The 26,016-nt window shown below is 42.7% G+C and overlaps 1 protein-coding gene across 1 annotated transcript in view; it reads left to right on the top strand.

Annotated features, from left to right (window-relative positions):
* The window catches only part of VWF (von Willebrand factor), a 131,219-nt gene that overhangs the window by 31,686 nt on the left and 73,517 nt on the right, over window positions 1–26,016 (top strand). Inside the window, exons 12-20 of the mRNA XM_027665954.1 lie at window positions 344–482; window positions 1,342–1,442; window positions 3,869–4,064; window positions 5,017–5,232; window positions 10,769–11,009; window positions 11,782–11,876; window positions 13,400–13,560; window positions 22,150–22,253; window positions 25,447–25,585. Coding sequence (XP_027521755.1) covers window positions 344–482; window positions 1,342–1,442; window positions 3,869–4,064; window positions 5,017–5,232; window positions 10,769–11,009; window positions 11,782–11,876; window positions 13,400–13,560; window positions 22,150–22,253; window positions 25,447–25,585 — 1,392 coding nt within the window. The remainder of the gene's footprint in view (window positions 1–343; window positions 483–1,341; window positions 1,443–3,868; window positions 4,065–5,016; window positions 5,233–10,768; window positions 11,010–11,781; window positions 11,877–13,399; window positions 13,561–22,149; window positions 22,254–25,446; window positions 25,586–26,016) is intronic.

Below are 26,016 nucleotides of genomic sequence, written 5' to 3'. Positions count from 1 at the left end.
TGTGTGGGTCAGTGCAGTGACATTCCCCCCCAGGATATCTCCACCCCTTCCTGCCCCTGCCACAGCTGGGGGCTTGTCATTGGCATGGGCTGCTCCCTGGGGTCTGGTATAGCACCCACAGATTGCTTTCCAGGCTCTGAGACAGGGAGCTCCCTAGTGTGTGATTAGTGGGATAATGGAGGGGAGGCTGCCAGCCTAGTGTTTGTGGGATGCAGAAACCAGATCCATAAAAGCATTGTGACACCCAACACCTCCAAATTTAGATGCTGAAATGCCTTCTGGGGGCCTGGGACTGAGTCACCAATAAAGTGAAAGCCTGAGGCAGATTTTCCCTTCTCTGTAGTGTGCAGATGATCCTGATGCCGTGTGCACTCGCTCAGCTTCTGTCCGGATCCGGGATATGGACAACAGCATCATTAAAATGAAACATGGTGGAGGAGTTTCACTGAATGGACAAGACATACAGATCCCTTTGCTACAAGGTGTGTTTTCATTGGGCTGACTCTGGCCAGCCACTGAAAGAGTCCTACTTACTAGTGTTTCCTTTTGTGCCTTAGCCCAGGTCAATCAAAAAGTGTTTTTAGTACCAAATTCTCACGTGCAGTCTCTTCTACAGGCTCTGTCATTTTAGCTTCTCTCTGTGCAGCCAACACATCTTGACTCAGATCCTCTAAAATCAGGAGAATTAAACTGGTCTACATTTATCGGACTTGTGAAAGGCACTGTCAGTCTATTCTTTTTGAAACTATTACTTTTTATCCAGAAGCTTGAAATCATGGAATCATAGAAGGGTTTGGGTTGGAAGGGGCCTTAGAGCCCATCCAATTCCAACCCTTCTGCCATGGGCAGGGATACCTTCCACTAGACCACGTTGCTCCAAGCCCTGTCCAACCTGGCCTTGAACACTTCCAGGGATGGGGCAGCCACAGCTTCTCTGGGCAACCTGTGCCAGGGCCTCCCCACCCTCACAGGGAAGAATTTTTTCACAATATCCAATCTAAACCTACTCTCTGTCTGTTTGAAGCCATTCCCCCTTGTCCTGTCTCTACATCTTGCAAAACGTCACAGTTAATGCCTGAGGTTTGACAAAATGCACATATATCCTCTGCTAGGGCCCCTTAGTGCCCTGAAGCAGAGCCTGTGGGCAAGTTCATGCAGATGTCAACTGCTGAGGGGGCACAAAGCTTGGGAGATGTGATGTGGGCATTGCGGGCACCCCTGGCTTTGGTGGGCCTGTGTACCCCCTGCTCTGTTGGCCCTTTCAGCATGACACAGCTGTCCCAGGCAATGAGACATCACATCCTGCCTTGACTGACTGACACACTCTGGGGTTGTCTTCAGGTGCCCTCCGTATCCAGCGTGTGGTGAGGACTTCAGTTCGCCTCTCCTATGGGGAGCACCTGCAGATTGACTGGGATGGCCGTGGTGAACTCCTGGTGAAGGTACTCTTTTTGTCTGTTTTATTTCTGACTGTTCACCCCTCCTCTCTTCCCACCCTGTGTACAAAGGTTTTCTTGTCTGAAGTGAGAACTTGCTTTGTGTTACATGTTAGAAATTCCTTTCTATTTTGCTACCCCCGGAGTGATACACAGGTCCTTTTGTATTGCAGAAACAAACATTTGATCCTACAGCAACTTGGTAGCTTTTTTTTCTCCTTTCTTTTGTTTTTAATATTCTTTTTTTTTTTTTTGGTGCTCTGACAGCCATTATTAACCAGGAATAGTTTTGTGTTTTGTTGAGCAGATACCTCTCAAACTGGGTTTTTGCTTTTATTTGCTTTGACTGTCCTGTCTAAAACAATGGATATGAATGACTTAAAATAAGGGAATAAAATGGCTCCACAGACACAGTTACTCATAATTTCCAGGAAGAAGGAATTAGCTTGTAGATGTGTTGCGTGCTCCTTCTACTGTGAGGAATGTTTGAAGTCAGGCTTGATTAACAATTAGGGTTTGTTGGTGCTGCAGACCAGAGCAGAGTGTAGAAATACCCAAGCCAGGTTTAAAGGAAATGAGCTGTAAGGGAAGCTGTAACCACAGCCCATGCTGCCTTTGAACCCCCCTCATAAAGGGGATCTGCAGCTGGACCCTGTGTGGGTTGGTTCTGCTCACTGAGAGGAGTTTTGCCAAGAAAGTCAGTTTTCCTGGGACTTTCTACCGAGCAATGAACACTGCCCTCTCTGAACCATGGCCTTGCTTTTGCATTCTCCTTGCCTGCCCTGAAATCTGGCTTAAATGTCACGTCTGGCACAGTGTAAAGGTTCCTGAAGCTGGTTCACAATTGAGTTCAAGAATTGAAAAGACAACAGATAAGGGAAGTCGAGAATAACTTTGGAAAGGACCTGTGGTTTTGTGGTTGTTTTTTTTTGATTTAACCTGTATTTCTGTTCTCCAAGTTCTTTTTGGGCTTAGAATGATTCACTTCAGTCCCTTGGCACATCTCAGAAGTTTTGACTTTCCTCAGTATTCAAAGTATTTTTTTGCCTGGTCAGAGGCCTGTATTGCCTGGCAAATTTTTTCTCTCCCTTAAAGCAAATCTAATTTTCTGCTCCACATCCTCTGCCCATAAAAGTGGTGGAAGTTTCTCCAATCATCTGCTCCTTCCCTTGCTGGGTATCTAAAGCATCTTTTGAACTGCTTTTGGAGAGTTAATTTATGCTGGATTTGTAGACTGACCTGTTGCCAAGTATTTCTGACAATTGGGGGAAGTGATACGCTTCCATTACCTTGGCCAGGCTTCTGGCAAAAATTCTTTCTGTGTTCCTCAAGAAGGCTCCCCTTTCTGTGACTGCTTGATATTTGTGATTTGAGCTTCCTCTCTAAAATACACCAGAATTGGGATTTCTATGAGTCATTGTTCCATCTGCAGAGTACATGAAAGAGTAGCTTCCTTGGCTGTTGGAGTAGTAAGGACTCATATACTCTAATAATTCATGGTTGTTCCTTTTGATGCTCCATATTTACTCTCTGACCACCTTGTTTGAATGGTGGGTAGTGTTAGGGTATGTTTTGGAGGATGTTTTTTATCTTTAATTATGCATTAAAACCCTGAGTCAGCTCTCAAGTAGTTGGTAGTACTTGTAATGTCCCAGAGCTTTACTTCTAATACAAACTGACAGTTCCTACTAAAATAAAACCTATTGGTGCCTTTGTGTTGCAGATGTTGCTTAGGAGATTTCTCCCTGTTCACCTCTAGGTTTGCAGAAGGAATAAGGCATGGTGAAAAGTGCATCTGCTCTGTGGGTTGTTAGCAATGCTGCTTTTACTGTGTCAGAAGTTCCTCTAGGCAGGAAGTTCTAATGTGAGGTAGCTTTAGGGGTAGTTGTTTCTTCCTGATTTTCCCTCAATAATGTTGAGGAAAACATCTCCTCTGATATTGCCTCTGTTTTGTGACAAGACAGCCTGTTTAAAATTCCTTCATCTTCAAATTTTCCTTTAAAATGGGAAATGGTTTCAGGTGCAGTATCTTTTCCCAAATTGCTCTTGGAAGTATAATCATCTCACTACGTTAAAAATATGCAATCCCCAGTGTTGCCCTGCTCATTTATATGCATGAAGTGGGAAAACAGGGAAAGACTAAACTGGACTGATGATCAAGGCACAAAAATAAGCTATTTTTCTCCTAGTAACCTTCAGTTACCATCTGAAATTATCAATGTACTGGGCAAAAATTGTCCTGCTGCTACTAATAGTAGCATTTTTCTAGGGGTTTAAAAATGTAGTGGAATTACATAATCTGTAGTATTTTAATGAGTGTTATTGATAATTTTCTTGATTATTGAATTGTGTATGGTGAATTCTTTAAAAAATCTTTCTATACCGTGGTAACCTGTTCTGCAGGATGACCAGGCTAATGTTGTGTTCCTCAGCTGTCTCCAGTCTATTCTGAAAGGATGTGTGGCCTATGTGGGAATTACAATGGAAACCAAGGGGATGATTTTCTTACACCTTCTGGCATGGTGGAATCTCTTCTGGAAGATTTTGGAAACTCCTGGAAGCTCAATGCAGACTGCCAAGACTTGTTAAAACAAGACAGTGACCCGTGCAACCTCAATCCTCGTTTAGGTACTGAAATCCATCCAAAATGAAAATGTGTTGCAAACTGTGATCTTTAATTTTACATAAAAAAACCCTCTAAAATTAAAATAAAATAAAGAACAAGAGAAGAAGCTACAACAACAATTAAAAATAAATAAAAGAAAATAAAGAGAAAGAGAAGAAGCTAATGGTGCTTACATTACCAGCAGGGCAACTGTAATATATGTTTCAAAAACCCTTGCAAACAACAACAAAAACAACCCCCAGAGGCTCAGATCAATGCAGGAAAATGTAATATTTTGTGAAAATTGAAAACAAAAGTCAGTATTGTGGAATCATGCTGCTGATCAGTTTGGACCACAGCTGGAGTTAGACCATCACAGTCACAGCACACATCTTGCAAGTGTGAGCAATACCGTGTTTATCATCTGGATGGAGAAAACACCTTTTCTTGGTCCCTCTGTGCTTAGAGCTTAAACACTTTTTTCAGTTCCTTGTCTCCCTTATTTTACTGCATCGCAACAGACAGCCTTCCTTCTTCCCTCCACACTGCTTGGCTCTCCTGGCTGGACAATGGGAATAAATTCTCAGAGCAATTTTCTTGTCCCAGGTGCTCCAGCAACCTCTGATTCCTGGGAGAAGCAAGCACAGAAAAAAATTTCTTGCTCTAGGTCAGAGCAGGCACTGGTGATTTGTGAGTGTAGTGCAGCCTAGAGGGTTTAATTTTGCAAATATAAAAAGTAGCAGAAAGCAAAGGCCCTGTAAAAGGAAGTACAGCACCAGAAACAGCGGTAACAGAATATAAAAGCATTGCTTTTCCTTGATTTGTTTTACTAGTGAAACATTATTCTTTCAGTAGAGCTCATGACATATGAGCTGTGATGTTATCTGTGCCTACTTGATCCGGTTTTATTCTTCTGTGCTTTTCTTGCAAGCCACTGATTGATTCAGTGCAAACATGTAATTTTTCTCTTTGTAGCCAAATATGCTGAGGACTCCTGCTCAATTCTGATGTCTCCTGCATTTGAAACCTGTCACCATGAAGTCAGTCCCACTCCCTACGTGAAGAACTGCCGCTTTGACGTTTGCTCCTGCTCCAGTGGCAAGGATTGCCTGTGCTCTGCTATTGCTAATTATGCAGCAGCCTGTGCCAGGAAGGGCATCCTGGTCCAGTGGAGAGAACCTGACTTCTGCCGTAAGTGAAATGCTGCCACACCCACTTATATTCCTTGTCTTGAAGGAATTTTTCTGACAATGTTGGATGAGAAATCTAGAATGAGATGATTCCTGCAAGGTGCTAAACATGGCATGGTGAGAGGGTCTGTCTTTCCTCTACACTAGCAAGGATGCAAAAACTCTTCCCAGACACTGCTCTGCACTGGGGGAGAGAAGCACTCAGCTGCCATACCTCTGCACGACTTTTAACTGGATTTCCATTTTCAGCTGTATTTAAGCTTTAGGTATTCACCTGGAAACTTTCTGACTATCCCAGGGTAGGAATCTCCAAGTGATTTACAGTAATCCATGAATTGCCTACTTTGGAGGCCCATGCTTCCCATGTCCTGACCTCATCAGTGACTCCTGATGTAGCTGAATGTGAGGGGATGGAGAAAGCATAAAGGCAGGTACTTGGTCGAGACAAACTTATATCAGAGGGGAATTTTGGCAGTCTTGTGGTACCACCCTTCTCACAGCAGGACTAACTTACTGTAGGTTGCCTGAGATCATATCCAGGTAAGTTTTGAGTATCTCCAAGGATGGAGATCCCACAGGCTCTCTGACATGTCTTTTATCCAGTGCAAGATTAGCAGCCAAATGGCTAAGAGGCTGGAGCAGAAGAATCCAACACGTTTTATTTCTTTTCTTTCTCTGTTAGGTCAATGTGGGAGGAAAAAATCCATTGCAATGCAATTTTGATCGAGCATGGACACTCTCTTCCCCATAAATATTTGTGAAGTGGATGTTTTTCCATTTTCCTGAGCAACTTTGTTATTAAGGAAAGAAGACAATTGAAAATTTTGGGGAAAAGTATGTGTGCTTGGCAGCTCTCCAGATCTGTTCTGCTGCTTCTTTCCAAACAGAGGGTGGGAAGAACATTTATAAACTGAGTGTGTAGAAATTGGAAAAGAGTGAAAAAGAGAGGTCATTTGGCCTTCCACCTGGTAGGGTCTGTGCAAGTAAAGTCAGTAACCACAGCTCCTGGAGGCTGGAGAATATTTACTGCGAATGAGAACAAACCAGTTTGTGTTTAAGTGCTGCATGGTTTCATAATATTTTACCTAATTTATGTAAATGTTCAGATAGTGGAAGAGTAATGTAATAAAAATCCTTTTAAAACTCTGCAGGTCTGGAGGCTGAAACAAATGGTGCACTGATAATGCACCATTGTTCTTTCTGTAATTGAGCAAGTCAATTTTTACAATTAAACTTTAATAGTGCAGAGCTGCTCCTTCCTATCTGTGCATTACATTCTGAGCTTTGTGCTCTCACACTGTGATGATTTCCCTGATTGCAGATCCATCCGCCCCCATTAAATGATTCTGATGCCCAAGACATCTCCTGTCACATGAAGGAGAGCAATCCCTCTTTTAATGGTCTCAAGATGTGAATGTGCAGCTTGTGTAATTTGTGCTGATGGCCCATTGCACTGAATGTGTGCTCCACTCCTGCCTTGGTTCACAGAGATTTGGTTTCTTGGGAAATGACTTGACAGAACCAGTTTGCTTGATTTGAAGTGGAGGAGTGTCAGGGAGGAAAGTCATTAACGCAGCACAGCAGTTCTGCTGTGTGTCAGGCTAACAACTCCCATGTCTTTATTATTTTAGTTGCTGTTTGATTATTTAAGGCCTGACTCACACCCCTGCAGCCCACCATGATTAAGCACCAGTGCCCGTTGGGAAAGGCCCTGGGAGTGCTGGTGACAGCGGCTGGACATAAGCCCAGGTGTGCCCAGGGGGGCAAGAGGCCAGTGGCACCTGGCTTGGATCAGCAATAGTGTGGCAGCAGGACCAGGGCAGGGATTGTCTCTCTGTACCGGGCACTGGCGAGGCCACACCTCAAATCCTGTGTCCGGGTCTGGGCCCCTCACTGCAGGAAGGACATTGAGGTGTCCAGAGAAGGGCAACAGAGCCGGGGAAGGGTCTGGAGAATAAACCCTATGAGTAGGGGCTCAGGAAGCTGGGGGGCCTCAGCCTGGAGAACAGGAGGCTCCCGTGGGACCTTATTGCTCTCCACAACTCCCTGAAAGGAGGTTGTAGCCAGGTGGGAGTTGGTCTCTTCTCCCATGTAACAAGTGACAGAACAAGAGAAAATAGCCTCAAGTTGCTCCGGGGGAGGTTTAGATTTGATATTAGGAAGAATTTCTTCACATAAAGGGTTGTCAAGCATTGGAATGGCTGCCCAGGGTGGTGATTTTTGGAGGTATTTAAAAGCTGTGTGGATGTGGCTCTTAGGGACATGGTTTAGTGTTGGAGTTGATAATGTTACTTTAATGGTTGGATTTAGTGATCTTTAGGGTCTTTTCCAATATAAATGATTCTGTGATTCTCTGTAGCACATGTGTCTATATGTATGCATGTATTGTTCTTTGGCAAAGGGGATTCAGTCAACAGGTCCCTTGATCTTCAGTTTTTAGGACCCATTGTTAAGCCCACTGTTTTCCTTGAGGCGGTAGTGCTGGGACAGTCCTTGTCTGCATGGCTTCTGTAGGACGATCTGTATAGGATAAATCCAACAGTGATGGAGTGGGGAATTAACAGCAGGCTCTGAGCAGAGTTTGGGGGTGGCTACATCACATGATGAGCCTCAGCATGGAGGGAGGAGCTGTGTTAAATCTAGTCCTGACAGGGTGCACCTTCACCCAGAGCCTCTGACTTGGGCGCGATAACGTTTTCACCTTGTGTTACCCAAGAAACTGGTTGGGGTTTATGCCTCTTTCACTACACCCACAAAAGCTGCATGAGCTGTCTGATGCATACACGTTTTTCCAATGTGTTCCCACTGTTTCTCATGTTATTCCTGGGATAGGCTGTGCTTCAGAGCGCAGTGTTGAGCTCTTTAGTTTTCATAACAGGCATCCACAAAGACTGAATGTACCTTGCCTTTTCCTCTCATTTTCCTGGCAGTAATTGGATGGAGGTTTTTTTTTAGTGGCAGTGTATTACACAGTGTACAGACAAGTCCCCTCCCAGGTCAGTTGTCTCACCTTTTTGCTGTTAAAAACAGATGTTGCTGGGAGGTGATGGAGCAGTGGAGTGGGACACGGACTGTGAGCATGGCATTGGGTTGCATAGCTGGAAAAAGAGGGAATGTTTCAAAAATCCTAGTAAGTGCATGAGCAAGTAAAACATAAAATCACAGAATGGTTTGGGTTGGAAGGGGCCTTAAGGGTCACTTAGGTCCCAACCCTTCTGCAGTAGGCAGGGACACCTCCCACTATCCCAGGTTGCTCAGAGCCCCATCCAACCTGGCCTTCAACACTTCCAGGGATGGGGCAGCCCCAGCTTCTCTGGGCAACCTGTGCCATGGCCTCTCCATCCTCACAGTAAAGAATTTCTTCCTAATATCTAATATAAACCTGCCCTCTTTCAGTTTGAAGCCATTCACCCAAATGAGTTACAAATTTGAGCTAAGAAAGGGATCCACTGTAAAATAGTCACTGTGGACAGGGAGTGTCACCACTGACTAGAAAATAGGGCAGGATTTTGGGCTCAGTTATCCTGAGTAAACTGATATACCTGCCTGAAATCTGTCAAAGCAATTCCTTGTTTCTAGAGGTTCATGTGTAGCAAATAATAGTTTTGGCTGAGGCTTCATGGTTGTTCCTGCTTGGACACGCCTTTAGTGATGAAAGTTATTTTTAAAATGGTCCTCAGCCCTGGGCTGTGCCCGTTCAGTATTTGATTTACTGCAAAGATTGTGTTTATGTAAATTAGAAGCATGTTTCTGTGAGCTTCTGCCAAAGACTCCTGTTACTATGAGTGAACCTTTCATCTACTTAGTTTTGAGTTAGGAAGCATTTACTCTGCCTACTGTGTGGATGAGCACACGTAAATTTCTTGGGCTGTGTTTTGAAAGATGTATTAAATAGTTTGGGCACAAGTCGCAAACTTGGGAGATCTTTGCTCTGGAGGAGGCTTCAAGCCGCCTTAGATTCCTCTGGGCTGGACCCTTAAGTTAGGGGATTGTGTTCCTCTCTATGGGAATGCAGGAACCTCAATAGAAGTTGAGGAGATGTTGGTGCCACCATGTCTGTCTTCAGTAGGCAGAAGTAATTCTTCATTTCAGAAGAATTTTGTGAGACATTTGTTGGCATGAAGTCCTTGCTTTGTTAGCCCAGCTGACACCTGGGGGAGGCTGCAGGCCTGTAGCCTTGTTATTGTTTTCCTGCCACTGCCGTTACAGTTCTCAGGGCTGTGTGTTCACAGAAGAGAGGGTAGGGATTATCACATCATTCTGCAGGTATAAAGAGAGGAAGAGCTTTCTATATAACCCTTTGATCTTGGTTTTAGCAAGGTACGAATGTGCCAACTTTTATTTGCAGCTGCTTCCCTTGCTCTGCTGAACATCCTTCTTCATCATCTTATAAATCTGACTGTTTGCTGTGGAAGGTTGCTATAAACGATAGATTTTATAAATCCTGGTTATCAGGAGGCCTGTTAAATTAAAGCCCTTAATAATACTAATCTGTTTTCTTCTCCTCTGCAATGTGTTGTCGTAGCTGCCACCTAGTGTTGATGCTGATGTGTGCAGAGGTGAACGCCTCAAAATCAGCACTCTGGAAGTGAAAGTTATACAAAGAAGCCAAAGTGGCTCCAAAGTCCATAATTGGTCTCCATAAAGATGAATTCATAATCGAAAATCGTTAGTACCCAGGGTTTGGCTCCATTATTGCTAAATTACTTCATTATTTGTACCTGTTTCCATGGAAATCACTAAGTGCTTCTGGGATGTGAGGCTGTAAAGTATTGCAGCACCTGCTTATCAAGGCAGAAAAGTACTTTTATGCTTATTTTGACCAAATTGTCCCTAACCACGTTGGAAAGGAAGAAGGATGTGAATGTGTACATGACACTTGTAATGCTCCCAACATGTCGAATCGTAGAATGACCTGGGCTGGAAGGGACCTCATCTTCTTCTAACCCCTTGCCATGGGTAGGGACACCTCCCACTATCCCAGGTTGCTCAGAGCCCCATCCAACCTGGCCTTCAACACTTCCAGGGATGGGGCAGCCCCAGCTTCTCTGGGTAACCTGTGCCAGGGCCTCACTAGCTTCACAGTAAAGAATTTCTTCCTAATATCTGATCTAAACCACTCTCTGTCAGTTTGAAACCATTCCTCCTTGCCCTGTCACTCCATGCCCTTGGAAATAGTCTCTCTTCATCTTCGGGTACCAGAAGACTTCTATCCAAATAATAACAGGAGTTGAACAGAACTCGTGCTTCTTGTTCTGGATGAAATTTTGTGGATGGGTTTCCATTGCAGGAGTTGAAGTCCAGTCCTGACACTTATTGGGAACTGCATGTAGTAAGGTTTTATTTGTGCCTACACAAGCAGTGCCCTCGGCTGCACTGGTGCTGCAGAGTTAAGGAGAGACAGCGCAATACAGGCCTCTACTGATGATAATAGAAAAGACCTTTCAATCCCACTTCCCAGGCTGGTGTAGGCAGCTTTTCCTTTGGTTGGCTTTGGATCAAATGCCAGTGTCCCTCATGTGCATGTCTTCCCACAGCAATGGCCTGTCCTGAAGGGCAGGTGTACCAGCAGTGCGGGACGCCGTGCAACCAGACCTGCCGCTCCCTGTCCTACCCGGATGAGGACTGTGAGGAGCTCTGTGTGGAAGGCTGCTACTGTCCCCCTGGGCACTACCTGGACGAGCATGAGCAGTGTGTGCCAAAGTCTCACTGCTCTTGTTACTATGATGGGGAGATCTTCCAGCCAGAGGATGTTTTTTCAGATCATTACACCATGTGGTAAGTGTGCCATTCGTAACTCATCCCTCAACACTGTGACTCAAATTTTTGGATAGCTGGAGTGGTTAACAGGGTCAGTTCCTGTGCCTCCAAAAAACCAAGTGGTGAGTTTTGCTATTGCATCTCTATCCACGTAATTTCAAATGCCACCTTAGTCAGAAAACAGTCTTTAGCCCTGTTCAATGAACAGTTCCTACCAGTTTGAAATTGAGTTTAATTACTGACAATACCTACTCTGTAGGCTTTTAAAATGTCACTTTAATGTACTATGATACATTTCTTAAACATTAAAACCTAATTACCTCTATCAGAGATACAAATATTAAAGAGCATTTCTAATTGTTGAGTAGCAGCACACTGAGAGCAGGAATGTAATTGCTGGGCAGCTCCTGGCAAGCCCAGTTTTGGGAGCAGTATCTTCTCCTTTTCCCCTTTACCACAAAAATCCTGAGTTTCATGCGCTAGATTGTCCCTTACCTCTCTCCACAGCAAAACTGCCTATTACCTTGCCCAGCTTTATCCCTGTGTAGATGCACTGGATTCAGCAGGGCAGGGCTAGCAGACAGCAGGGTTACTATGTTAGTGTATCACATCAACTCTAAAGAGAGCCTCTAAGGTTGACAGACATAGTGGATGGAGAGAACAAATCAGCCCCAATGAGAGGTGTATTTTTAGTACTGACAAGTTCCCTGTTGTCTGAAAACCTCAATGTGAGTGAAAACTAAATGTCGTTGGATTAACTATAAGCTCTATTTGTTTTGGTTTTTTTAAGCTATTGTGAAAATGGCTTCATGCACTGCAGTACAAACAGAGCTCCTGGTGCCTTCCTGCCTGATGTTTTTGCTGATGAGAGGCCATCTGCCAGAAGTTAGTATGTCTTAAAAAATAATTATTTCCTGTTTTTTTTTTTTTCTTATTCAATTTCTTGATAATGTAGATTAGGGAAGAAGTACCGGAGGTTGCAATGGCTGGTGAGCTTGTGAGTATTTTTCTAATTTTTTTTTTTTTGGTTATAGGATAGAAACAAAATGTGTGCCTGAGAGGATGCAGAACTCATTGAGTCTCACCTTTCAAAATCATAATTAGCTACTGCAATCTCTCTTGAGCTGAAGAGGTTAAAGGGTCTCTTGGCAGTGATCTGAGGCCCCCAGATTTGAGGATCACATGCCACCAGTGACTAACCAGCTTATACCTCCTGCTTCTGACTGGCAGGTTGCAAACTCTTCTTCCTGGTGCAAATGAAGCTTTCTGTGGCCTGAAGGTCAGACTGCTGCCAGGCTCCCACTGTGCCTTCCAGCCATAAAACCTCCTGGAGACTGACAGCTGCCTCACAGAGCTAGGCACTGCAGTGGAGACAGAACAGCAGTGCCATGGGATTTTTTGGGGTTTCCCACTGATATGTGGATCAGAGAAGGGGGTTGAGACTGGAGGCATCTCAGAGGGGACAGGGCTAGTGGGGATTTGGAGAGGCTTGGGAATATCTGGGAGCTGGACTTTGATGATCCTTGTTGGGTCCCTTCCAACTCAGGATATTCTAGGATTCTGTGATCCCTTTGTGAACCCCAGGGGTAGTGTCAAACGCTTTGTCTTCCATGGCACACTGCCAAATGCACGGTGCTTGGAGAAGGTTTTTGGTTGGTATTTGCCGGTGCCTTAGAGACAAAGGGTTATTGTTGATCTTTGCATCTTCTGATAAACTACCAGGCATCCTTGTTGCCAAAGCTCCTAGTGGAAAACACTGTAAATCCGACTGTAGGTACAGGGTAGTGACCTGCTTAATGTTTCTTGGTAGACCACCAGGTTGGCTCACCTGTTCTTCAGGTGAAGCCTTCTAGGTGTATCTCTAACCAGTGTTGTTAGGGCAGACTTTTCCTGATATCAGGGTGCTAAGACTTACCAAAACCTCAGAGAGGCATATTGCTCGTAGTGCTTGAAATAATGACCTGGAGTTTCCTGGGACATTCTGACCTTCTGACAGAATCTGGAAGTCTCAAAGAGCTTGTATTTAAGTTAAGGCTGTTGTTATTTACAGTCACTAAAGTTGTTATACTCCTCGTGGAAAGTGGTTCTAAATACAATCATATGTGATGCTGTTGCTTCTTGGAATATCAGTTTTGCGCTGACATGGTTAATGTTTGGAATTGCACTGTTATGTTTAGTGCAGCTCTTTTTGCTTCAGTATTAGAATACCTGCTTTTATGGCAACCTAACTGAGCTCACTTCATGGCAAGTAGGGACTATTTTCTTTACAATTTCATGGCATAGTGGTGTAGTGTCTGTATTCTAAAAATTAGTTTTCTATTAGAAACGTTGATCCATCTTTTAGAAAAAATACTGTGCTAGCAATACTTGAGTTCTAATTGCAATTTTTGTAAAATTATTCTTTAAAGTAAAAAGGAGCCTCTTATGCAGACCCCCCATGGAAACGATTTTGTGTCCTGCAAACAACCCAAGAGCAGAAGGATTGGAGTGTGCCAAGACTTGCCAGAACTATGACTTGGAGTGCATCAGCCATGGCTGCATATCTGGATGTGCCTGTCCAAAAGGGATGGTAAGCAGGCTTAACTGCACAGAGAAGCAGATTCTCTTTGCTTTCTTGCCTTCCTTCTTTTCTACCAGCAGTCTTCTTGCACTTTGGAAATAGGTGGTTGTGAGGTATTGACTGTCAAATTGTGGCTGGTTTAAAGAATGTGTATTAGTATATCTGCATAGAAGATGAACTTTAGTTTGTAATATTAATTAATAATCAAAATGCAGGAACTCACTTTTAAGACCAGTTTACATCTTTCTTCAACTCTGCTACTAAACACCTCCTCAGTCTTTCTGAACTTCCCTACTCAGAACTAGAAGTACACAGACACCCACATCCCAAATACTGACCCCACATCCAGGTTAATTAGGGGGATGGAGCGCCTCTCTTATCAGGAAAGGCTCAGAGAATTGGGATTGTTCAGCCTGGAAAAGAGAAGGCTTTGGGGTGACCTAATTGTGGCCTGAAGGGAGCCCACAAGAAAGGTGGAGAGAGACTATTTCCAAGGGCCTGGAGTGACAGGACAAGGAGGAATGGCTTCAAACTGACAGAAAGTGGTTCAGATTGGATATTGGGAAGAAATTCTTCCCTGTGAGGGTGGTAGGCCCTGGCACAGGTTGCCCAGAGAAGCTGTGGCTACCCCATCCCTGGAAGTGTTGAAGGCCAGATTGGATGGGGCTCTGAGCAACCTGGGATAGTGGAAGGTGTCCCTGCCCTTGTCAAGTCTCCATCTCTACTGCTTCCTTCCTGTGTGTTGTACCAAACTGAGACTTCCCCGCGTGAAGGAATGTGGGACACAGAACTTGCTAAGACGATGCCACAAGGTGTCCTGGAGTTGCAGGTGGTGTGCTGAGCATGCTTTTTTCACTGCTAAGATGCTTTCTGGAGTTCAGGTTTATATCCCACTGCAACCCTCAAATTTAATCAATAGTTTAGTAATTTTTTAAATAGAGCAAATAGGTTTTTACTCAGTCAGTGACCGTGAACTCTGTCAATTTAGAGCCCTGATAAAAAGTAGACAGAACAGCAGTTCTCTGTCTCTTGATGAGAGCAGTTCTCTTGATGCTGTTCTCTGAGCAGTAGAAACAAGCATCAGTTCAGTGCTGTACAAGACATCTCGGCAAGTGAAAAGTCACGCGCAGGATCTCAGAGGGGACTGGGGTTTAGCCCAGGATAGAGGTGGAGCACATGGTACAGTCTTTTATGAAGTTCAGTAAATGGCAATTTTGAGTTCCATGTCCAGGGAAAGTGATGGAATCTAAGAAGCTTTTGATGTTCAATGCATGAAATGCAGATGAACATACCTAGCATATGTTGGAAAAAGAATTGAGGTTGTGTCTTTATTTTGTTCGAGATGGTTTTTGATAGCTGTGGTGCTTGGAGGCATTGCTGGTACAGTTTTCAGACTGAGAGAAGCACATAAGAAAGCCTGATGTTCTCAAATGTTGCATCCCAGGAAGTCTAGACATGAAAAATATTATTTTTAGGTTTTTTTTATCCTTTATACCTGCTCAAGGTTCAGGCTCATGAATGTGAATTGAACATTGAGTGTTAGCAAATGAAATGTGGCTTATTACTTCTAGAGTTTAGATGTATGTTTATGCTTAGGCTTCAGCTTTAATGAATTTACTTCACTACTTTAAATTCCATTTTAAAAAGCAATTAACTTCACTTGGAACTATGTCTTTTTGTAAAGGTATGTTGTTTTTTCCTCTTCTGTATCAATACAGGTGTTTTCTGCCCCCAGATTCCTTCCATTATCTTTCTAGAAAAACAGCTCTCCCCTAAATTCTCATAATACAGTAATTTCTAGCATTAATATTAATGTATTTCTTGAACATTGCTGCCATATTTTGCTGATATATACACATTTATATCAATAGATGCTACTCCAGAATAAAGTACCAGCTGTAAGCAAAAGCTCAGGCTTGTGAAATGTCTTGCAGGTACAAAGTGAAAAATACAGAACAGAATTTGAAAGCATCCATAAATTTTCACCACAATTTAAAAAAAAAAAAGTGTTGCTTCTTTTCACGTTTCTGTTTTCAAATGTATGTCCGTTTAGAGAAGAATATTCTTAAACAGTAGTGGGAGAACTAAACTCAGAAAAGCTTGTGGACTTGTAAAGTTCCTAGATTGCCAGGGTGAACAGTTTTTTCTCTGTATGTGACAGTCAGACCTCTTTGATTTCGTGAAGGGGCTTGAGATTTTGTTTCAGTTCCAGGATATGGTAATATCTTTGGACATAGTTGTGGAAAACAAATTATGATAGCGACTCAACAGGAAAAAGAAAACTCCCCCAAATCAGCTTCCTGGTAATTAACCTTCATGTTTAGCACAGAATTGTGTATTCCTTTTCAGTAAGTTGGAACAAACAATTCCTTCATAAAATTCTTGCCACGGGAGCAGTCTTTGGCCTTTTGGAATTGGAAACTCCAGTTGACTCTGCAGTGGTGTGGAACAAACCCCTGAATTCAAGATCGTTTGTCAGGTTTTGGATAGAAGAATCGGGCTCAGTATTTTTTTGTTTTTAGGAACTAGTAAAATAAGTTCTTTGTCCACTAGATGACGGTATGGTTCAATCTTCCACTAAGCTCGGCCTGGAATTACTTGTTCTCCTCGTATTCCCATCTGGCGGGGAATAGAATTTAGGAGATACACTAAAGTCATACTGGGAAAAGCTGGTGTAGAGACAATCCCATGCAAAGATGGGATCAACCCCAGTGCCTTTGCCGTGTGGTTCCCCTTTTCCATGTGTTACTCCTGGCTCCACAGGACCTGCCAGCTGGTTGTCAAAGAGCAGTTTCCTCCTCACCGATAGGTTGAGGTTTGGGGGACAATTCTTTCTTATTTCTGTGTTCTTCAGTGAGCCTTTGTGCTCCCAGAATTACCTGACAACGTGAGAAGGATCTGGGGTGGTGACCAGCTGCTCCTTTCCATCCTACCTCTTTCTAACTTAGGCTGGGCACAATGAGACAAAGCTCTGCAAAGTCACAAAGTCTGTGTTTTCCAGACTTGTGCCAACAGAAGGGAGCAATAAGGAGAGTGGAAAAAGAAATGAATATTTCTTTTACTGGTTGGTCTCCCTTGTTGGTGTTCTGTAATCCTGATTAATTTACAAGCACTCACAGAGGTGAGCTACTGTTTGCAGGAAGGTCTGTGAGAATTATTGTTTACTGAATATTTATTCCTATAAATATTTGCATGTTCTGGAAGAAACTGTGCCTTTTTACTAAAGACTTTTTTTGTGGTACTGTAGCATATGAAAATTATCAATGATCATGGATAACTTGTTAGCAAAATAATTAATCTTTTTGCTTGCCTAAAATGGTTCATAGGTAGTGGATTCACCCTTCCCTGGAAGTGTCCAGTGCCGGTTTGGATGGAGCTCTGAGCAACCTGGTCTAGTGGCAGGTGTCCCTGCAGGGGGTTGGAACAAGATGATCTTTAAGGTCCCTTTCAACCCAAACCATTCCATGATTGTATGATACCATCAGGAAACACAGTCAGATATGTAGTTTACATAAACAGCTCTCCAGTACAATTTGCAAGTGTATGTGGCAGTTGATATGTCATTAAGTTATCCCTACACGTGTAAAGAGATATTTACAGGTCAGTTAGTTATCAGTCTTAAACAGAGGAATCCATAGTCTAAAATCTGTGTGGACAAATACCCTACCAATTTTCAATTACATATCTGAAAAATAATAAAAAAGAAATAAATCAATGATTGCTCATGAACATGATGCTCCAACTGGCTTGGTTTGAATTGGAAAATTTGCTGGGGTGAGAAATTGCCAACCAATTGATTATTTCCCCAGAAAATGCAGATAAAACCTAATTTCTTTCAACTGAAAAATAAGTTTTCCAGTTCATCTTGACTTAGTATTTTACATTGTTTTGATTTCTAGCAAATAAAAATGTTCAGTATGTCACAAAAAGTAGTTTTTCTTTTTCTGTCTTTGATCATCTGGAGGGTGGGAAATTCTCCATACTTGTCACCCTTTTGCAGAGCAGAAAAGATAAATCATAACATATGTGCAGAAGTGTGGGGAAAAATATGCTTTCTCAGATTAGTTTACTGCACTCCAGGTTTTTCCCATTGGAAAATATTAATAAATATACAAATGGAGCGTTAACCACCTTTCTGGGGAAAAAGAGGAGCAGAACAATCAGAAAGCACAAAATCCAGACGCTCTAAAAGTAGAAAATTAGTTTCTTTCAATTTCCAACAACTGAAGAAAAACTAAGGTTTTAAAGTGAAATGAAACATTTTGTTACGTTCTGACTGCTGAAATAAAACTAATTCTAGAACTTTATATCAGTAGAAAAATGAAAAAAATATAAACCCTAAACATATTAATCAGGAAAGTTTGGAAGGTTGTTTTTTTTTCCTTCCAAACTGTTTTCAACTAAAATTTACCTGAGTGTTATTTTGATTTTTCCAGCTAGCTAGCTCTGTTGTTTTTTTTCAGTGGAGGCTTATCCTGTATTATATCTTCATGAGGAGGTGGGTACATAAACATAAGAAGCGTACAGCTAACGTAAGAAAGAAAAGTCAAGTGTTAACCAGCACATTTTGATGCTCTCTCCTAACATGTTTTTGACTTGTCTTTGTCTGCACAGAAATGGTCACAGGCTGTTTTAGTTAAAACAGTACATTTATGGGAGAAATTCTTTACTGTGGGTGGTGAGGCCCTGGCACGGGTTGCCCAGAGAAGCTGTGGCTGCCCCATCCCTGGAAGTGTCCATGGACAGGTTGGATGGGGCTCTGAGCAACCTGGGATAGTGGAAGGTCTCCCTACCTATGGCAGGGGATGTTCTTTAAGGTCCCTTCCAACCCAGGCCAGTCTATTATTCTAAAGCCTATTAACTGTTGGCTTCTAATATGACCCAGTTCCTTTGCTTAATCCTGTACTCCTTTATACCTTTGGCTGACTTTCTGCTGAAGCCCTGCAGGTGTGTCAGGAGGAACAGAGTGAATGTCTGAACTTCCCTTGACACAGAGATACTCATCGAATTGTGTTGACCAGGAGAGATCAAAGTTTAGGCTTATTGAGATGGAGTTTAGAATCAGAGGATCTCCTGAGTTTGAAGGGATCTACAAGGATCATCGAGCCTGGGTCCTGGCTCTGCACAGGACCCCAAGAATCCACCCTGTGCCTGAGAGTGTTGTCCAAACACTCCTTGAGCTCTGTCAGTCTTGGTACTGTGACCACTGCCCTGGGGAGCCTGTTCAGTGCCCAAACACTGGGGGAAGAACCTTTTCCCAATATACAACCTTAAACTCCCTTGACACATCTCCAGCCATTCCCTCGAGTCCTGTCCCTGGTCACAAAGAGATCAGTTTCTGCCTCTCTGCTTCCCCTTGTGAGGAAGCTGCAGGTGCTGTGAGGTCTCTCCTCAGACTCCTCTTCTCCAACTGAACAGACCGAGTGCCCTCAGCCACTTCTGGTGTGGCTTCCCCTGCAAATCCTTCACCATCTTCGTGTCCCTCCTTTGGACACTGACAGCTTTAGATCCTTCTCATATCGTGGTGCCCCAAACTGCCCCCATACTTGAGGTGAGGCCACACCAGTGCAGAGCAGTGTGGGATAATCACCCCCTGTAAGTTTAGGTGAGAAGAATCTTAAAGCTTCTGAAATCTGTAATGTTGTCCTTTGCAAGACTTTGTTGTTTAGCAATTAATAAGGCAGAGCAAGGAAATGATGGACATTTCTGTCTTCTCCCTCAGTAGTGGGGGAATCATTAGCTAGTCAACCACTTGTAATCCCATGGATGTAGAGCATCTTCGTCAGGGTGTTTATTGGTGCAAACAGGAGCTGTTCTGATTACAGATCTGTCTTTTCTTGAGGTTGCCTCCCCAGAGCTCATGCCTCCTATCATCTCAAGCACTCAGGATTGCTAAATCTCCATATTAACTGCTATCTACTGTTATATTGAGGGACCTCTGCCAGGCAGAGAGAGACCTGAGAGTTAGGATTGACAGGAGGCTGAACATGAGCCAGCAGTGTGCCCGGGTGGCACAATGGCATCCTGGCCTGGATCAGGAACAGTGTGGCCAACAGGTCCAGGGAAGTCATTCTTCCTCTGGACTCAGCACTGGTGAGGCCACACCTGGAGTGCTGTGTCCAGTTCTGGGCCCCTCAGTTCAGGAACGACATGGAGGGGCTGGAGCAGGTCCAGAGGAGGGCAACTAGGCTGGTGAAGGGACTCAAGCACAAGTCCTAGAAGGAGAGGCTGAGGGAACTGGGGTTGTTGAGCCTGGAGAAGGGGAGGCTCAGGGGAGACCTCATCACTCTCTACAACTCCCTGACAGGAGGTTGTAGCCAGATGGGAGTTGGTCTCTTCTCCCAGGCAGCGATCAGCAAGACAAAAGGGCATGGTCTTAAGCTGTGCCAGGGGAGGTTTAGGTTGAATATTAGGAGGAAATTCTGCCCAGGGAAGTGGTGGATTCTCCATCCCTGGCAGTTTTTAAGATGAGACTGGATGTGGCATCAGTGCCATGGTCTGGTAACCACAACGGTGTTGGATCAAGGGTTGCACCTGATGATCTCTGAGGCCCCTTCCAACCCAGCTGATTCTATGATTCTGTGATTCTATGACTTCCCCAGAAAACTCAGCTGTTTGTGGATCGTGCTACTGGTCTTGTAGTACCAGATAGTGCTTGGAATGCTGCATGGCTTTGGGCTGCCAGATGTACACCAGCTTTTGGATGTGGTGTCAGTATAACCAGTAGATTGTGTGTGTTACTGTTAACAAAATCATAATTCATTGAGTTTTACAGCAAAAAATGTTTAGTCATCTAGTGAAAGTCTACTTTGGGTTTTTATGTCCTGCTTTCTAAATCCAACCCACCCACTCTGCAGTGTTCAGGCAAGGTACTCTCCCCTCTTTGTCACTGAATCAACAGTTGCTAAACTGGTTGTGATAGAAATACTAATACCAGTCTGTGAAGATGTTGAAGAGCAAGTAGAATAGGTCGTAATCCTTCTTTTACTAACCAGCTGTCTAATCCCAAGTTTTGTATCCCGAGGCAAGCCCCCGAGTTTATTGTGAACTGTGTCGCTGAACACACTCCAAAAACTCAAACGTAGCCAGGAGTGTGAAGTCATATAGTGAGTTTTTTTTCTTTCTAAATGCCACCAGGAAGGAAGGAAAGAAGGAGTTAAACTCCCTTGGAAACATGTGGTCTTCTCTGGACTGTTTTCTCACCATCCTTTGTAACTATTAAGTCTGAGGCAGAGCTGCAACTCTATCATCTAGAAAAGCATTTCTTTGTTTCCATCTTACTTCTACTGGAGGGTTTTTATTTGGCATAATACAGCTTTCCACAAGCCACAGAACACATGAAACTGCATGGGAATGAAAGGACTCTGGGCTGTGAAATCTTTTTTATTAGTTGTTCCGGGTGGCAGTTCTAGGTCCCCATAGGAAAAGGCAGATTTGTTCTTCATTATTAACCTGGTGTTCAGACTGCATTGGACTGTATTTAATGGTAAAAAAAGAAACTGTTTTAATGATTTGAATGAGCTTTAAGTGGGAAGGTGATATTTTGTGACTTTTGAATGAGAGAAAGGGGAAGGGCTCTCCATTTAGGTATTCCATGAAGCAAGAGCCAAACCTATCCCTGACTTTGCAGAACCATGACTGAGTGAAAATTCAGCATAGCCACTTTTGGTTGTGTTTGATTCTCTAAAACTATGTGTCTTCAAAATGGAAAGTAATCACAGAAAAAGAAAACAGAAAAAGAATGGAAAAAACCAAATAGTCTAAAGACATTGCTTGCTTTTGTTTGGTTAATGGTTTTGTTTTGTTTTTTTTTTTCATTTAAGAGGGAAAAATTATTTGTTTTGATACAAAGAGAAACTAAGATCAGTAGGGTAAAACTGAAAAAGAAAAAATTGTAGATAGTGCATAATGACCTATTTCCCAGCAACTGAGTTTGTGAGGGTGGAATAAAATCTCAAGTAGGTTGATATTTATCTTGCCTTCTAGGAAGTAAGTAAGGATTTGAAAGAAAATGAATGGTTACTGCAGTTTTCAGAGGGGAGCTGACAGAGCAGAGTGGGCTTTGTTAAGGGTCTGTTGTCTGTGACAACAGGATCTGCATTTGCACATGGATTCTTCTGGCACTGTGGTTCCTGGTCTCCTCCTCAGTGATCCTGTTTCTGGTTTTAGTCCAGCTGAGCCCTGTGTCTGGCTGCTTTTCTGGTAGGCCTTCCTTGAGTTTGCTGTGTGTGAGAAGCATGTGCTATTCACCTGCTCTCCATATTTGGGTTCATCTGTTTTATCCCCACTGCACCCTGGTTTGGGTCAAATTGGACTTTCTCATTGTGACATTCTTGTATAATCTAATCCATTCCCCCAGCAGCTCAAGCTGGTGGGAGCAAGATGTAATATATCTGCCCATAGTTCTATTTGTGTTTATGGGGAAAAAATATTAGTAGTGCTGTACCTTGTCTTACCTTAGATAGTCTTGAACCATTTTGTCTATCTATTCCTTTACTCTTTATCCACATGTTCTTTGTTTGCTCCTCACTCCCTGCTCCCCTTTGTTGGGACAGGTACCAACAGACCCATGTGGTGACAAACTCTGTGTTTTGGTAGGTGCGACATGAAAACAGGTGTGTTGCTCCTGAGAGATGCCCGTGTTTCCACAATGGAAGAGAATATGCCAAGGGAGAGACAGTGACTAAGGACTGCAACACCTGGTGAGCCACTGGAACGTCACTTTCCTGTTTTTCTCTTGGGCATCTGACATGTTTCTAATAACACCAAATATTGTTGGCTTAACAGGTCTGTTTTATAGGAACTCAGGTTTTGCAGCATATATTGCACAGACCATCACATTCCCTTTGCATGTCGCATGAAGACCCAGCAAAACTCCTCGTAATATCTAACACCCTGTACCTGGTACCTTACAAAAAGGTTGTGTGACTGTGCAAATCCTCTGTAGGCACTAGCTAGTGGATTTGCTCCTTGATTTTGCAGCACAAGACAACAATATAGGAGCTCCTCTGGGGTGGGAGGAATGGAGTCTGCGCTTTGTCACTAAGCTTTTCTGTCATGCTTCCCTTTTTTTTTTTTTTTTTTTTTGCTACTTGAGACCCTTCAAATCAGTCCTTTTCAGCCAGAAGCTGCATCAGCAAAGGGGTATGATGTGCCAGCTATAATATGATAGATGCCCTTCAGGAAAATATTAAAGAATTAGGCAGAGACAGAGTTCACCTCTTATATCTCTAAAGAGTGCTCAGCCCATTGATGTATTGGGGGGAAAAAAAGAGTGAAACCTCTGATAGCTTAGAAGAAAGTGCTCTATGTCTTTCACCCTTATCCTGTGTGGTCCATGAAAGAGAATTTATAGGTTCACAAGAAAGTGATGGGCTGTTCAATTTGCGTGGAGAGAAGTCCTCAGCACAGCCCTTGGTGAGGTAGAATGTATTTGCCACTCTTGACTTCTGCCTGCACAGCACACTGGCTGCACTGGAGGTACTTTGCTTTCCGCATGTGTGCGTGGAGGGAATGTTGGCTCTCCCCTGCAGAGCTCCAAGAGTCCAAGGTGTAGGACACTGAGCCACCAACAGTGTGAAAACTCTGTTTTCCTTGAATTTACATTTCAGAATCTGTCATAAATTCCATTCAAAATGTCCCTGACCAGCTTTGTGGCACCCCAGGAACAATGTTTGTTATTCTCTGTGTGACTGGGTGGAGTTGGATCAGAGAATCACTGTTGAATAGTCTTTTGACTTGGATTTTGTTTGGTACATTGACCTCTGAGTAACAGTGATTTCAAGTCTTGTATTCTTAAACTAGTGGGACCACTCCTAACTAGTGTAAGTTAGACTTGAAGTAAGGTTTTATGTGGAAATTTTGACCTTTCAGTGTTTTGTTTCATTTCTTTCCTTTGTAGCTACATATAACATTGTGAATCATCCGCTGTAATTAAACGTGGGGAAAAGTAGATTTGAAAGGGAGAAAGATGGAGGAGAAGCTGATATTTTGTACAGATACAAGTGCTATAATCTGCTTACATTTCATATAGGTAAAAGTGACTCAGATGAAAAACAGACATGATGAAAATTTTATTGAAACAAGAAGAGTAAAACTCCTAGGTGTTGTTGTGAAATTTGCAAGATTCTTTGTAATAACCATGCACAGTCCTTCTATTTTCAGTCATTCTTATCATCTTTGATCTTAAAATAGTCATAACCATGTTGCTTCATTCTTGTGACTGCCTGTTGTAAGTGACATTTCCTCAAATACATAGAATTTCCTTCAATGTCAGGGTTAAGAAAATGTTAGAAATCAGGCTTTGTCTCATTGATAAAAAGTTCTTCTTCGCATTTTAGGTATTTTTCTTGTATGTGAAAGTAAAATTGGAAATAGGGTCCCTCAAAAATGCCACTAGGGCTTTTTTGAACTATGTGTCTTTGAAAAGTTTCATGATAGTTCTCAGCAAATATCAAGTCAAATGTCATTTAGAAAGTGATATAGGAAATTACTGTTGCTTTGAGAATTAATAAGAATTGAGAGTCTGCATTTTGGAGGTCAGATCTTCCTTTCCTTTTGTTTTTGCTTTTTGTACTGCTGTTGCAGGAGTTCTCATTCTCACTTGTTCTTAGCCAGATGTGAACACCTGCAAACGCAATATATGAGCCAGAGGTGTCAGATTTGGCGTTTACATCCAGCTTGACATATGGGAGGCCCTAATTCATGAACAACGGAATGTCTCCAAGCCTAAGCCAGTGGCAAAACTTTTGTTATGCAATGTATTGGGAATTCATTGCAGAGCTCAATGAAAGTTTTGGAGTAACACTTAGGAAGAAGCACACAGCAGGAATCTGCTAATCTGAATTTTGTTCCGCTACGTACCTTATAATCTGCCCGTGCACATATAGAAAAAACCTTGGTCTTGCTCTAACTATTAGCAGAGAATTAATGTCAGAGGGTGTAATAGGTTTCATATTACTGAAGTTTCATTTGTTGAGGAAAATGTATTGCAGAATATTTGTTATAATGTGAAATGTTACCAAGATTAAACAACGCTTATGTTTGGGTTAAGGCATTACTGAAGAACTCAGTTCAGTGCCTGGTTTTTCTTTGGGTAGCAGTTTGATCTTGGGAAAGTATTTCAGGTTCTTTATCCCTGAGTTTTTATTTCTGTAAAGCACAGATAAAATTCCCCTTTCCCTGCCCTTTCAGAACTTGATTAGAAAATTCCTGGGGCACCGATGGTGTCCATCTGCATTCATAGAGTGTTTAGTAGACGAATGTTTTGCCACCCTCAAGCAAGATATTGCTTATTATGTTATTAAAGTCCTATTATTTGATTGACCTTGGTTTTTATTTTATTTGCTCAGTCTCTTGCTAGTTACCAAATCAATTTATGTCACTGATCAAAAGCCTTTGGGTGCTGAGGGAAAGATCCCCTTTCATACCTTCAGCTTCTGTAGCAAGGCTTGTGGTCCTCCAAGATATCTCTGGAAAAGGGCAAATAGACAGAGCTGGTGCCCTGTTTTTCTGAAATGGTACTTGAAGCACAGCAGCATATCCAAAATAAAATGTTAATGATATTACAAAATATTACTCCAAAGGAGGCCTGTCCAGGCCACTTTTTGAAATAGGGAGATTCAAAAAGCTCGTATTCCTACATGCAGTTTTTAAGAAACAGAGAAACATATCCCTTATTCACTTAACATTAATGCATAATTTGGATTTATACACCCAATGCTGACATATGCTAATTTATATTGATGAGAGAGCCTCTCATCTGGTGTGTAGTAGTGAGCTCCTGGGGGCAGAAACTGTGGCACTTTCACTTTGCCTAAAGCACCTTGCCTTTTGTTGTTTATTATATACATTACAATAATGATAATTGTCACTGACTTGTTCTCTCTGTCACAGTGTGTGCCAGGGTCGGAAGTGGGAGTGCACCAAAAATTTGTGTGATGGCACCTGCACTGTTATTGGCACAGCTCATTACTTGACATTTGATGGACTGAAATACAAGTTTCCAGGAAACTGTCTGTATGTATTAGTTCAGGTAAGAACATGTCAAATGCTAAAGCTGCCTGATAATATACAGGTGTTTTACATCAGGTGAGAAGGCCAATGTTGGGATAAATCACAGTAAAATATTTTAATTAGTGAGCCAGGTGGATGGTAGGGGAGAGTAGAGCTTTCAGACTTCAAAGATGTCTTGAGAATTTTGAAGATTGCATTTTGTTGTATAGAAATTTATGTTGTCACTTGTCTAGCTGGCAGTCACAAACCTTATGACAGAAGAGCTGTCTGAACCTCATCTCTAACATGGAATTGTGGATATCCATAAAAAATCAATTTTTCCTCATTCTCCACTAGACTCTCTATCCTGTTGTAGTGGCTTACTGTCTGACTGGGACAAGGAATGCTCAGTAAACCTTCCCTAAATTCCCCCAGAACAGAGACTCTGCTCTTTCCCTCCGGCACAGTCAC

The sequence above is a fragment of the Corapipo altera genome, unplaced genomic scaffold (genome assembly GCF_003945725.1).
Source record: "Corapipo altera isolate COAL_440 unplaced genomic scaffold, ASM394572v1 249, whole genome shotgun sequence".
NCBI classification, from domain to species: Eukaryota; Metazoa; Chordata; class Aves; order Passeriformes; family Pipridae; genus Corapipo; species Corapipo altera.
The sequence above is the reverse complement of the archived record's forward strand: the minus strand, read 5'-3'. Positions and strand labels throughout refer to the sequence as shown.